The sequence below is a fragment of the Orycteropus afer genome, unplaced genomic scaffold, assembly GCF_000298275.1.
Source record: "Orycteropus afer afer isolate SDZICR_OR568_19922 unplaced genomic scaffold, OryAfe1.0 scaffold00071, whole genome shotgun sequence".
NCBI lineage: Eukaryota > Metazoa > Chordata > Mammalia > Tubulidentata > Orycteropodidae > Orycteropus > Orycteropus afer.
The window spans coordinates 7,898,620-7,914,233 of NW_006921658.1; the positions used below are offsets into that span (position 1 = coordinate 7,898,620).

At 36.9% G+C, this 15,614-nt stretch overlaps 1 protein-coding gene across 1 annotated transcript; it reads right to left on the minus strand.

Annotated features, from left to right (window-relative positions):
- Window positions 1–583: 583 nt before the first annotated feature.
- On the minus strand, window positions 584–15,291 carry RRH (retinal pigment epithelium-derived rhodopsin homolog). The gene is made up of 7 exons (XM_007940751.1): window positions 15,186–15,291; window positions 12,091–12,281; window positions 9,556–9,655; window positions 8,854–9,007; window positions 7,734–7,902; window positions 3,689–3,867; window positions 584–698 (listed from the first exon to the last, which is right to left on the minus strand). The coding sequence occupies exons 1-7, from the start codon at window positions 15,289–15,291 to the stop codon at window positions 584–586; spliced, it is 1,014 nt and encodes a 337-aa protein (XP_007938942.1).
- Between the last annotated feature and the right edge of the window lie 323 nt (window positions 15,292–15,614).

Consider the following 15,614-nt stretch of genomic DNA (forward strand, 5'->3'; position numbering starts at 1 on the left):
CAATCTACTTCTGTAAAGATTTACAGCCTCGAAACCCAATGGGGGTCACTATGAGATGGTAATCTGATAGCAGTGGGTTTGGTTTTTTAGACTAATGGAAAAAGAGCTCTGGTGGTGCTGTGGTTAAGGCATGGGTTTACTAACCAAAAAAAGGTAGGCGATTCAAAAAAATGAGGCAATTTACTTCTGTAAAATTTACTGCCTTGGAAACCCAATAGGGTCACTATGAGTCAGAATGACTCAACAGCAGTGGGTTTGGATTGGTTTTGGTTAGGCTAATGGAGGACCCAAACAAGTTGGCAGGCCATCAGTATGTTGTAATATGTACTGGTAGGAGAAGAGAGTAGGGGCCTTAATCTCCTGTGCCTAAATCCATCAAAGGAGATGACCAGTAAGCTTACATATAATGAAACAAACAAACGTGCACTATAGCAGCCACTGCACAAACAGAATTATGTTCTTCACTTGAGGAACTTATAGTCTAATAGGACATTTACCTATGTCTGCATTTAATCGAAATGAGATCATATTTAAAATAAAATAAAAAAGGAAATGTTTTGATAGTGTGTGCTTTTCTCTTATTTCAGATTCTTCCAGAAGCCAGTGGGTTTTGAGATACAGTCATTGGTAAAGTACTCGTCACAGGCACTGCTTGGTGAGTCTGGCATTTGACCATGGCAAACATTGCCCTCCGGAATCTACAATAAAGAACGGGAAATCTGGCATCATCTTACAATGACTTGGAACTCTTAAAATACTTTCAAACATAAAGAAGGCCCACTACTACTAATTGACACCTACAAAACAAATTTCTACCTCCAATTTTAATACCTTTATTAGACTGAGGCCCTTTTTTCCAAGGCACCTCTGGGCGGATTCAAACCACCAACCTTTAGGTTAGTCGTTGTGTTTTAACATTTGCACCACCTAAAGACTCCTTCTTAACCTTTACAAAAGTGTAAGGTAAATGTTACAACTAAAGACCAATTTTGCACCACTGCTTATGAACACTGAAGGCTTTAAATAATTAGTAGTTAATCAATTACCTGCATTTAAAATACTACTAATATCAATTGCAATCTTTTTTTCTTCTTTTTTTTTTTTTTTAACTAAGGATGCCTTGGTTCATGCCTCTCTTGGAACTGACTCAATGGCAATGGGTTTGGGTTCTGAGCAAAGGCCAGTTGAAATTAATTGGGTTTGAGAACAACTGATCTTTGAAAAGGAACTACTAACAGACTCTGAAGGAGCTCTGGTGGCACAGTGCCTGAAGCATTTGACTGCTAACCAGAAGGCTGGTGGTTTAAACCCACCAGCCACTCCTCAGAAGGAAGACTGGGCAATCTACTTCTGTAGAGATGGTGTTGCTGCAAATAACAAATTTGAAACCACCTTGCAAACCCAAGGAGTGGTTGCAATGAGTCGAATCGACTTGACGGCAGTGAATTTGGTGTTTTTGGTTTTTAACAGACTCTGAATTTAAAATGTATGTTTTATTCTTCTTCTTTGGCCTGTTTGATATTAAAATTCTTATGTATTTTTTTCACATCCTTTATCTGTAGCTAAAGCTGATCTCCAAACATGTACATTAATACACAAGTTTAATAAAAAGCAGCATTGGCATTCCAGGTTCAAAGACCTGAAGTCTACTGAGATTTTCTGGCCAAATATTTAAGCACAGTGTATAGGTTCATTCCATATTTCCAGCAATAAAAGGAAATAAAATAATCTCAACTTCACTAAGAAAGCAAGAGAGGAAATTCTTGCTGAGTCCGAAAATTAGAGGGAGAGAAGGATCCTCTATTATCCTGAATGACTACCGATTCCTGAAGCTCTTTATTTCAGCACTGGATTTTTCTCTTATATTTAGATGAAATGCTTTCCTTCTGGTAAATCTACAACTGTGCTCCCTACACAGAGAGCCCAACACTGCTTTGTCCGTTTTCCAGTAATAGCATTGCTTGATCTTTTGGAGAAAGTACCTACAAAGCACAAACAGTTTGGACTTGAGTGCTAAACTAAAGGCTGGTAGTTCAAACCTACCCAATAGTACTTTATAAGAAAAGACATGATGTTCTGCTTTGATTTAGATTATAGCCAAGAATATTACACACTACCCGTAAACATTGTTCTACATTTTACTTTGGTGAGTAATGACTGGGGTCTTAAAGACTTGCAAGCGGCCAGAGAGATACAATAATTGTTCTCTCCTCATCCAAAGCAAAGAAGAATGAAGAAAACCAAAAAACCAAAAATACCAAACTCACTGCCATGGAGTCAGATCTGACTCATAGCGGTCCCTCTTTGGGTTTCCAAGGTCATATCACCACAGAAGTAGCTCGCCCAACCTTCCTTCCGAGGAGTGGCTGGTGGGTTTGAACCGCCAGCCTTCTGGTTAGCAGTCAAATGCCTTAGGCACTACACCACCAGAGCTCCTGAAGAAAACCAAAGAAACTGGAAACAATTAGTCCAATGGACTAATGAACTGTGCAGACCTCAGCCTACATGACCACAAGACCATAAGAACTAAGTGGTGCCTGGTTACCACTGTCAACTACTCAGAAAGGGATCTTGCAGGAGATCCTGGGAGAACAATGTGCAACAAAACTCAATGATAAAAAAGACTAGGTTTACCAGTCTAACAAAACCTGGTGAAACCCCCAAGGCTATAGCCTCTACTTACCCTTCATGCCTGGAACTGAACTCACTCCCGTGGCTTCCAGGCAAACAACAGACAGGCATATAGGGTGAACATTTTACACCAGGTAGCCACACTTCTTAGAATAATCAATCATGGGAGAACAGAAGGGCAGTATTTGCACAGGGAGATAGCTCAGGGTACAAGAATGCATAAGAAAGAAGGACACAGGAAAGAGGTAACTATAGGGAGGAAGTGGGAAGATGCTGTTATATTGCAGGGACTGCAGTCAATGTCATCAAACAAAAAGTACATAGACTGCTGTATGGAAGATGAATTTCCTCTATAAACTTTCACCCAAGTCACAATAAAAATTTAAGAAAAAAAATATATATTATAGTTCAGAAAACCCTATAGAATAGTTCTACTCTGTAACATGTGGGGTGACCATGAGCTGGTTCCGACTCAACAGCAACTAACAAAACAACAACATCTTTTGGAAAACCCATTCCACGTATTTTGCATGGAATAAGATTCAAACGGTTGATGTGGTTGGCTGCTAACTGAAAGGCTGGAGGTTCCAGTCTATCCAGAAACACTTTGGAAGAAAGGACTGGTGATCTATTTCCAAAAAATCAACCAATGAAAACCTAGTTCTACTCTTGCACACATGGGGTCACCATGAGGTGGAATCGATTCTATAGCAACTGATTCACCACGTGAACCGAGGTGAATTGACGAAGGACCTCGCAGGGACTCTCCTGCCACAAAGCCATCTTGAGATGCGCCTCACATTCCGAACTGCTTAACCTATAGAACCTGGGTCTTGTATTATCCATGATCATCTCTGCTGCTGTGTGGGAAAGTCTGTCACAGAATTAGAGATTTAGGCTTTTCAGTAGGCTGCTGTATATTTCAGTTGCATGAGCCCAATAGCCTTCTTGTTTACGTGAGTTTGAAATGAATTTCTGTCTCTAGAACAGTATTCAGTTGTCTTTTAACCTTCTTGTATCAATTATTTCATTTAGAACCATTTTAGATGTTACTTACTTTTTATTAGCAACCACATAAATACAGGGATTGTAGAATGTAGATGATTTTGCAAACAGTGGAGCTATGATAGCCACGGAGGGTGGAATCTTCTTTGGGTCACCAAAAGAAGCCCATAAGCACACAACAGAATAAGGGGACCAAGCCACCAGAAACATTAGTATCATTATCACAGACATCTGTAAAAGAAGCAAATATTCATCAAACCTAATACCTAAAATAGCATGGAGAACTATCTAGATTGGAATTTGAACACATTTACGTTGTTAACGACATGAAGTAAATAGCTAAGTTTTTACCTCAATGTATTTTGCTTAGGTACAGGAAGGCAGCAATGATAGTAAGAGCTTGTGTATTATATACATTGATTTTCTGTATTGTTTTTAAGAACATTACACAAATGTAATTTATTTCTTTATTTTGGTCTGCCAGGGGAGGGCACAGAAGCTGGCTCTGAGGAGAGACAGATGAAAATCCATACCTAACCGTTTTCTCGTAATTGTGCTACTACCTGCTGGTCCAGCTTTTTCTTTTCCTCACTGTCATTATCTGCAAGTCTAAAAAAAAAATAATTTTCTAACCTCAATCTGAGGGAAAAAAAAAAACAAACCCTATGTTAAACTCAGTGAGTTCTAACACAGACCACTTATGCTAGATATGTAATATGTTCAATATAAACTTTTTTTTTAAAGGAAGTTCCCTTATATCTTTTTAAAATGGTAAATTATAAACCTTATATTGCTCTCTCCTGATCACACAATAAAATGATGAAACAGATTTTAAAAAGACAAAAACCCCTAAGGACAGATTAGTGATTAGACAATAGTTTTTTAAAAAATTAGAAAGGGAATAACAATTGGGTAAATGACAAATTACTTATCAGACATAAGAATAATTAAAAAAAAAAAAAGGCAGCCAGCAGTGAGGGAAAACCAGAAACAGACTAATTCATTGCACTGAATTTCAGAAAGTCTCAGAAATTGAAGGTAAGAGATAACTTATTCTGAATGAAGGCATGCATGTAGAACTGAAAACAGGTGAATTTTTTTTCACATGCATGTGACAGCTGGACAATGAATAAGGAAGACCCAGGAAGAATTGATACTTTTGAGTAGTGGTGTTGGTGAAGAATACTGAAAGTACCATGGACTGCCAGAAGAACTAACAAATCTGTCCTGGAAGAAGTGCAGCCAGAATGCTCCTTGGAACTGAGAATGGCCAGACTTCATCTCACCTATTTGGTCATGTTGTCAGAAGCGATCATTCCTTGGAGAAGAATATCAGGCTTGGTAAAGTGGAGGGTCAGCAAAAATGGGGCAGACCCTCAACAAGATGGATTGACACAGTGGCTGGAACAATGGGCTGAAGTATAGCAAGGACTGTGAGGATGGTGCATAACTGGGCAGTGTTTCATTCTGTAGTACATAAGGTCACTATGACTTGGAGCCAACTTGACGGCACCTAACAACAACAAAAACAAATCTTCACGGAAGTAGACTGCCTCATCTTTCTCCTGAGGAGCAGCTGGTGTGTTTGAACCATTGACCTTTTGGTCAGCAGCCCCATGCATTAACCACTACACCACCAGAGCTCATTATTTACATTATATATAATGTAAATAAATATGTATGTATTACTTATTTTACATATATAAGTATACAACATGTAAAATATAAGAGAAAACATACATCCATAGAGGTCCCTAGGTGGCACAGATGGTTTATGCTCAACTAACAATCTAAAGGTTTTTAGTTTGAACCCACCTAGCATGGAAGGAAAGCCTGGTGATCTTACATAAAATTACAGCCAAGAAAATACTATGGAGCACAGTTCTATCGTGTAATGAATGGAGTCACCATGAGTCAGAATCAACTCAATGGTAATGGGTTATTTTTATTAATGCATCTATAAAACAAGAAGAGGCTACAAAAAACAGGTCACAGTATAAAATAACTCCTTTATATATAAGAATTTTTTTTTTTTATCATATTGGTAACAGTGATAGCAGAAATGTTTAAAAATGTAATAGAAAGGTTGAAAGACATGGTTAGGGCTAAGATGAGTGTGAGGCAGGTAAGGCAAGTCCTACAAGTGTAGAGTCTGATGCTATATTTATTTAAAGTTTTGTATTTTGTTCATCATGGATTTTTTACATTTATTTTGATTGTTTAAAGTATTGCATTAAAATATTGCACTTCTTGATTACTCAGTTTTTGGTGCCCCTTAAATTCTGCACGCAGGCATAAGCCTTACTCTCTTTACCCTAGTCCCAGCCCTGAATACAGCTGAAAAAATGTCCCAGCAAGAGTAAGATTAAATAAAAAGAAAGAGAAAAATTAGAAGACAAAATTTAAGAAAATCAGAGGATAAATCCAGGAGATCAAATATCCCAACAAAAGGAAAGAGAACAGGGGGGAAAAAAAAAACATCACAAAAAGGAGGGAATTACAAAAGAATACAAAAGCTCTACCAGAAGTGAACAATGTAAGTCTCCTAATTGAAAGCAATCACCAAGTACCCAGCAGGTGGATGAATGAAGACCCACACCAAGCACATCATTGTGAACTTTCAGAAAACTGAATACACAGAAAGTCCTACAAGCTTCCAGAGAGAACACACAGACCCCCTCCAAAGGATGTTATCAGAATGCCATCAGCCTTTACAATAAGAATACTAGAAGCTAAGAGCAAAACCTTCACAATTCTCTGCAAATTATTTCTACCTAGAATTCTACACATAGTAAACCATCAGTCAAGCATGACAGAAGAATTAAGATATATTCAGGCACACAGTCTTAAAAACTTTTACCTCCTTTGTACCCTTTTCTCAGGAATCTACTGGAGAATGTGCTCTACTAAACCAGAGGGAGTACATCAAGAAAAAGGGAAAACATGCAATGCGGAAAACAGAGGATCTGACCCAAAAGAGAGGCCAAAGTCATTTCCAAATGGTGATGGTTTGCACTCAACTATTAATCAAAAGGGAGCTCTGGTAGCATAGTGTCTAAGGCATTTGACTGCTAACCAAGAGGCTGGCAGTTCAAACCCACCAGTCACTCACTCCTTGGAAGGAAGATTGGGCAATCTACTTCCATAGAGATTCCCCTTGGAAACCTAAGGATGGGTCGCTATGAGTTGGGATCACCTCGACGGCAGTGAGTTTGGTTTTTTATTTTTTTCTTTTAAATTAACCAAAAGGTTAGCAGTTCAAACCCACCCAGTGCTGCTAAAAAAGGCCTGATGATCTGCTTCAGAAAAAATAACAGCCAAGAAAGCCTTATGGAGTTATTCTACTATAACACATGGGGTTGCCAAGAGTCAACCAAATCAACAGCAACAGGTATGGGGTTTTTTTGTTTGACTGCTTTGTTTTCCAATGAAGAGTGATCTGAGGATGATGGCAAACTGGCCAGTAGTCCTAGAGAGCAGCCAATCCAGAATGGAATAAGAGGTTGGAGGGTGCTGGAAGGAACAGCTCCAAGAAAAGGAAAAAATCAATTTATTCTCTGATGTGTTTGGACATACTAAGAGGAGACTGACACTTGTGGTGTAGAGTTTAAGGATGAATTAATTATAGGAACATAGAACATTAAGAAAACAAAACCAGAAAAAGACAGGGATGGGAGAATGAATAAATAAATTAATTACTAACTTCAAAGAAAAGAAGTTGTGTAAAAAGAGAAGTGTGAATCATTGTTCTCTGCAATGGTATCTGCAGAACATAAAATTTAGTCATAATAATGTAAACATTGACTCTTAATCCAGTGAAATATTATCATTATATTGACAGGATAAGGAGAAATAAATATAGAGGGAAGGAGAAAGGACACTAATATAAGAGAAATAAATCTTCATCTTCCATAGCAGAAAATCCAAGAGCAAATAATCGTATCATTTAGAAATGTGAAGGCAAACACCAAAAGACAGAGCTGGGGAGGATCAGAGATGGGGAGAGGCGACACACAGCAGTGGGGCAATGGACTCTTTCGCTATGTATGCATAAAAACTTGATTACAAAGACTGTTTTAAGGACTTGGACTTCTTACCTTTGTTACATCTAACTGATCTGACCAGTCTCTGTTGAGGTACTCAGCGCAGTTACTAGCAGTATGACGTTTAATGCATCGAGTGACCTGGTAATAGCAGTAAAACATCACTGCTAGGGGCAGAACAAAATTTATCATAACAACTGTCATTGTGTAAGAGACAAAAGACCTAAAAATAAGAAAAAGCAATTATAACTACTCATTTAAAGTCCTACATAGGAGGATGGGAAACAGGTAACAATAATTAGAATTAATTCTGGCATTGTCCTGTAATTATTATATTATTAAATATCTTAGAACTTTTAGTTCATTTAGACCAGGAGTTGGTAAACTATGGCCTCAGGCCAGATCCAGCCTACCACTTGTTTTTGGAATAAAGTTTTATTGGAACATAGCCATACATACATACATACAGTCTAAGGCTGCTTTCATAGTACAACAGCAAAGTTGAATAGTTGTGTCAAAGAATGTCTAACCTGTGAAATGTAAGATACCTGCTTTTTGACCCTTTATAGAAAAAGTTCTAGAATTTAGATTTAGAAATTTCTAGTTTTCTGAATAATCTCAATTTCTTTAATGAACTAAATTATCCTCGTTTTCTCGGGAAATACAGAAGAGCGTAACCAACTACCAGGAAAATCCTTGCAGGGGCTGTGCTTTTGCTATGTGATTCCTAGAAGACGCTTTATCACCAGATCTTCTTGAAAAGGCGTATGGAGTCAGCCTGAGCTGTCACCAGAGCTGAACACTGTCTCACTCCACTAACAGTCTCTTTGACCACTCAAGCTACTCCATCTAAGATGTACAAATACTGTACGGGTGATTTGTACCCTCCATTGCTACCTCAGGAAGGAAGAGAGAGGGAGGAAAGCGTACAGGAGGGGGGAGAGAAGAAGCTGGATGACCTTCACTTGTAAACCAGCATAATTCACTTTCTCAATTTTATCTCTTGCTTGAATCACATTGTCACTATCAGGGAAGCCCTTTGTCACACTCTGATTGGATATTTTGATTGTAATTTTTTTTTTACACGTGACGTGATTTGAGCTTAAATTTGAAATGGTGAAAAAATGTCTACATTAACAGCGTTTGATTTTTAAAGTGTAAACATGTCTCTTACACGTCATTTTTCCGCCAGTTTATGGTACAGGTGGCACCAGTTGGGTCTGGGGCATAATTTGCCCACCCTATGATAGGCAGTGAAGCCCAAAGCAAGCCATTTATCCAAGCTCCCAGGATCATGCCAACATAAGTGTTAGAGCTCATTCTTCTTCCTGTTGACAATCATATGAAATATTAACCTCATTTGCCAATGATAGGATTCACATCTTCACTTTGTTTTAACCAATGATTCAAATTTGTTAATAAGTAGATTCTTCACAGAACACTTCAGTTCATTCAAAGTCTATCAACATGAATTCACGTTCTAAAAAAATAAAAATGACATTTAAGAGAAGCCTGAATGATAAAAAAAGAACAGCCAGAGGGTAAACAGGAAGAAGAGCTTTCTAGGCACAGGGAACAACACATACAAAGGTCCCAAAGTGGGAGAGCTTGGCCAGTTCCCCAAAGTGAAAGTGGCCCTAAAGAAACTCGAAAGGTAGACCAGGAGTCAGACCATGAGGGCCTTGGAGGCTATGTTATGAAGTTTGGATTTTATTCTAAGTATGATAGGAAATTACTGATACTTTTGAATAGGAGTGCCAGAGAGAGAAGACTGACTGTGATCGCAAACCATTATGTTTATGTTTTGGAGAGAAAGTGTGTTAGCTGTTATGTGAGCAAGAAATAGATTCATTTAGAAAGCTGAAAAAGAGCGTACCTATATCAGGATGGCAGATGGTCAGGTATCGATCCATGGCCACAACAGTGAGCAGTCCAATACTTACCATACCAAAAAAGATATTTAATCCAGCATAAATCTGAAAACAAAATGGAAAAGAACCCACCATTCTAAATACCCTTCCAGAAAATATTTAAATTTTATTCTATTGGTAGAATATATTTTAAGTATATTAAATGTTTTTAATTTTACTAATTTAAAAATCAATCTATTATCAAATTGTAACAAGTTTAATAAAGGCATTTATGGAAAGTGTTTGGGATTTCATTAATGAAAATAAATATTCTTAAAAAATATTTTAAGACATAAGGTGAAACTTCTATTTAGCAAAACTAACTCACTGCCATTGAGTTGGATCTGAATCATAATGACCCCTCCTTGGGTTTCCGAGGCGGTATCACTACAGAAGTAGATTGCCCCATCTTCCTTCTGAGGAGTGGTTGGTGGGTTTGAACCACCAGCCTTCTGGTTAGCAGTCAAATGCCTTAGGCACTATTTATCAAAAGACATCATAAACAGAGTGCAAAAATAAAGTATAAATTAGGTGCAATGCAGATAACCAACAAAAGATTAGTACTGAGAAGTTACACAATCAAGAGAAAGAAAACCTTAATAGAAAAACAAGCAAGAGATGAATAGGATATTCACACAAGAGGAAACCTAAATGTTTCTGATGTAAAAAAAGATTTACAGCCACATTATTCAAAAGAACATAAATTACAAGATACAACAGAAGTTCTCAGAATCGGCATAGCTATTTTGGAGAGCAATTTGCCACATGCAATAAAGCTGAAGATGAGCATTCTCTACAGGGTAACAATCCATTGTCTAAGCAACTTGTCTAGAGAAACTCTCACATGCTGAAGGAGGAAACATGTACAAGAACATCAATCGAAGTCTTGTTTGTAGTAGAAAAAGTTAGAAACAAATGCTCACTCAGTAATGAATAAGTTGTGGTTATGTTCATTCAATGGCATACTGTGTAGCAGTTAAAACAAGTAACTTACACCTGCATCCATCAACATGTATTAATTTCAAAAACATAACAGTGAATAAAAAGGAAATTGCATAATGCAGACAATATGATTTTATTTATACAAAACTTTAAATATTCAGATAGTATTATTTCAGATTTCTGGACACATAACTATGTAGTGAAATAGAAAAGTATTCATGAGAAGGAAGGGAATAGGATTGGGCAGTGATACAGAGTGGCCTCAACAGTATCTATAAAGTTTTATATCTTTACAATCTCTCCTCTCTCCCTGTTTTTCTATAAAGTGAAGCACATATTGCAGAACTTTAAGATCTGTCAAAATTAACTGAAGCACATGTGGGTGTTCATTACTTGCTATTATTCTCTTTAATTTTTTTTTTATTGTGATTTGGCTGAAAGTTTACAGAGCAAATTCATTTACCATACAACAGTTCATACACATTTTGTTTCATGACATTGATTGCAATCCCCATAATGTAACAGCTTTCTTGCTACTTCCTGGCTGGGGTTACCTTTTCTCCGTGTCCTTTCCTATGTACTCCTGCCCTCTAAGTTATTTCCCAGTAGGGCAATGCTGCCCTACTGATGTCCCATATCAATCATATTGATTATTCTAAGGAGTGTATCTACCTGGTATAAATGTTCACCTTATACGCCTGTCTATTCTTCGGCTGGAAACCACAGGATTGAGTTTAATTCCATGCCTGAAGTGTGACTAGGGGCCATACATAGTCTCAGGGGTTTTTCCAGTCTCTAGTCCCAGACCAATAAGCTTTTTTTTTTTTTTTTATGGTTTTGAGTTTTGTTCCACATTTTTCTTCAACTCTACCCAGGATTGTCTATACTGATCCGTTTTTGAGTGGTTGACAGTGGTAGCCAGGCCCACCTAGTTCTTCTGGTCTCAGGGTCATGTAGGCTGAGATCCTTTCACATGGTCCATTAGCCTACTGGACTAATTGTTTCCATGAGTCTTTGGTTTTCTTCATTCTTCTTTGTTCCTCTCTATAATTTCATGGCTTGAAATAGTAAACTATTAAAAACAATTAGGCCAAAAGATTTGCCTACTATCCTAATGTAAACTGAGATTAACTTATTTCCTTGTCAGTAAAAATATTTAATAATTCTGACGGAGGACTTTCCCTACAAAAAGTCAGTATAGTAGCTTAACTGCATTTCTTAGATTTTATGATTAAGTCATTAAATATTATTTCAAATGAAAAGAAGGGTAGCATTTGAATATGTAAAACTACTTTTTTTTTTTCTCTCTAGGTGAACGCTGGTTGCTTTATTTGTTTTTTCCTTTGGGTTGGGGAAACTTTCGAAAATATAAGATGCTTGGTGATTTCATTACTCCTATTAAAGAATATATTTCCCAGTCACTCTCAAAGCTCTTTTCAATAAAAGCACATCTATTATCCTACAATACCTTATTTAAGCCCTCAGGTTTCTTTAAGACATTTAAATTTACATCTTTTTGATCCAATTGATTTAGCTTTAATTTCACATGTTTCCAATACCTGACATCCTGCATATCCAAACCTCCAACTTCCATGCAGATCTGATGCAGCAGACATGGGGTAGCCAATGCTACTGACCCCTATATCAGTAACAGCCAAGTTTATGATAATTGCATTTGTGGGTGTCCGAAGTTCCTTGTACTTAATGAAGATGCCCAGAACTATTACATTGCTGAGAATACTTATCATACCTGAGAATATACCAAAAAAGAAAAAATTATTTGATTTGAATGTTTAAAGTAGAATCAAAATTAAATGTTAAGTCCCTTCAAAAATAGGGCAAATCCTTTTTAAGTTCATTTACTTAAAGAGCTCCAGCTGTCCTTAAAACTATTTGTAACATCGTCACAGCCCTTCTGTGAAAACAAAATAAGGAAACTGAAACACAAAGAATCTATCAGTTGCATAAGCCAATACTGAGGGATGGTTTTAACATTATCATTAATTACTCTGTTCTTGAAAGTCTGGCTTTCATGATTTATCCCTGCTGATTTTTAGGCTACATGTCTGACCACACCCTCTGTTATGGCAGGTTAAGGTCCTCCTGCTTCCTGAGGCCTGCTTCTTTTTCTATATATAGTTTCCTTTAGTCAATCCTCAATCATCATTCTATCCTAACAGTACTTCCATACTAATTACCAGCTATAACACCCACTGCCACCACGTTGATCCTACTCACAGCAAAATATTGAGAGGACTGGATGTGCATGATAGCCTGGATCAAATCCCTTTCTTGCTGCTAAGGATGCATAAGTTTCCCAGAGACCACATATGGGTCACACTAGGTCCTAAGGGTGGGGGTGAAGCAATTTCAGCTGAGAGAAGACTGTAGGGGTAACAAGCAGTCATGTTCATCAGCTGCAAGAGAAGTACCAGTGAGCAATCCCTTGCCATTGTGGAAGATAGAAGTGTGCTCCAAACACCAATACACAAAAGTATCAGCTAAAAACTTCTACTATATCTTGGTACCCCGGTCAAAACTACTCTTAAACATGTTACACTATCTCCCAGATTCCAGTTCTTTACCCATGCACGCTGCTGGCAGAATAAGCTTACTACAACATAGAATTCATCCTGGCTCTCCTCAAAACTTCCAATACTCCCCCACCACCTGAGGGATAAAAATCCAACTGTTTCAACTTGATATCCCAGGTGTTTTGCCTCAGTCTGTTTTCACCCTACTTAAATATCCACACTTGTCAAACCAAGCCTTCCAATCTATTTAATACAGTTACACTTGTAAACCTTAACTCATTGCTCCCACTTAGAACACCCTACTACTTTTTTCCATCTATCCAAATGCTACACATACTTGGGTTCAATTCCAATACTACTCTAACACCTTCTCCTACATACCCTACAGTATACTCTCTTCTTCCTAAGTTCTCAAAGTACCTGTCTATATTACTCATTTGCTGTATTATTTAACTCTATCTTCCTCATTTTCCCATGTAGATTTCAGAGTCCTAATGATTTCTATATTCTTTCAGCATGTAACAGACTAGATTTAATAAATGAAGCAAAACGAAATCAATCAAAAGTTTGAATACAAAGTATTTCCATAGAATTGTGATGAGATTTTTCTCTTTAAATAGCATACTGTTTCTCTCATAGAATAGCAACATAAAGCTCAAAAAGAGAACTTTTCCAGTACCTATCAGTCATTCAAATGTTACTTGAATGAACATGTCACCAAAATTTATAAAAACTTAGGAACTCACATTTTCTAATATAAAAATCAATACCATAATTGTGAATTATGGGGGGAAAAAAAAACCTAAGCAATTATAATCAGTTGGGTGCATGAGGACTTACACTTTTCCCTCTACTGTTGATTGTTTGAAAATTTTCTAAAATTTAATCCAAAAAATAACCCAATATAACAAAAATAACTTCTTCCAAAATCTGTCAGAGTGTAAAGTTAGAAACTAAGGGATTGTCAGAGGGGCAGCATTTACATAGAGGGAAAGCTGGATAGACAGGAATGCATAATTAAGAAGGGCACAAGGAGGGGGAGGGAAGGAGAGTTTTTTATGGTTGGGGATGGTCATCAGGGCCACAAAATCAAATGTGCAGCAACTGTTCAAGGAAAATAAATTTGCTTTGTAAATTTGCACCCAAAGCACAATTTAAAAAAAAAAAAAAAGAAACGAAAGGATTGTTCGGTATAAAGGTTACATCAAACTTCAACCTAGACACAAAAAAGATATTTGAAGAATGTTATCATTTCTTTTTCTGCAAACTTTAGTGATTAATCCAATATTTCAATCAATGAGTATTACATGGGGAAGAAACAAATATTTTTCAAATACCTACTATACCCAAGGTGTTTTATGTCATTTCACTGTATCCCTCGAAACAATCATGATAGGTAGCTTATTCTTATCTCCATTTAACAGATGAGAAAAGGGTAGAAAAAGGTAAGGAACTTGCCCACAGTAGCAAAGATGTAAAAGATGGAATCCAAGTTCAAGAGTTACATTATATTTTAACTTTCCAGAGTGAAATGAATTTTCAAATTCTGTACTCAATACACTCTGCTCTCTCTCTCCTTAGAACTTTCATTATCTTTCCAGGACTTCCAGTCTTGGCTACATTCCCCCATCAAGGACAAAACCATAAAAAATAAAATACAGTAATAGTGAATGATACAAAAATACATTTCTATCCTGGTACAGACTCTTCCCCAATGAAAACTTAATTTGACAATGTAATAACCAAATAGATGGATATCACAAAATTATTCATTTCATAGAGTTTTCTCAGCACCATTTCACTGCTTCCGTGTCATTTATCAAGGTTCAAAATAATCTGTAGTATTAACCACTATTAAAAGTGCTTTCATTTATTCTTTCACCTATACTCTTAGTTGATCTTTATAGCCTGGAAGTAGACACAGCAAGTCGTAATATCCTCACTTACCACATGAGCAAATGAACTAAGATAACTGACTTGTTATAATGACCAACAATATATAGCCGAAAACACTCTGAAACCAGGCTCTGAAACTCATGCTTCCTACTATCTTACGCTGAAAGCCTTTTCTCCCATTCTAAAGCAAGATAACTGTTGATGGAGTAATTAAACAGCCATACCTGCTATAATCAAGTAAGTTGCAATAATATTGTGTTCAGTTTGTGAAAAGACTGAGCCATCTTCATTTTTAAAGTCTGAACCATTGTCCAAAGTATTTCTTAGCATTTTGTAGGGAAGATATTGAAACAGCCTTCATAATATGCCTTCAGTAACTATGAAATGTTTTCACAGGCAGTGAGGGAAGAATTTTCAGGACCAATCAATTTCACTGAGAGACCTTTAAGAAAGGCCTTTTCATAAAGGCCTTCTTTTAATAGACTTAATTGGGCTAAAGAGGAAAGCATTTTAATTTCCAGAACAAGAGAAAAGCTTATTAGCACAACACAAAAAGAAATACCAAGCTCCACTAAATTGAGCATCAGTCATATCTGAGGAGATTATCAAGCAAAAACACCCCCATTTAAGCAATAAACAAACTGAAAACAAAC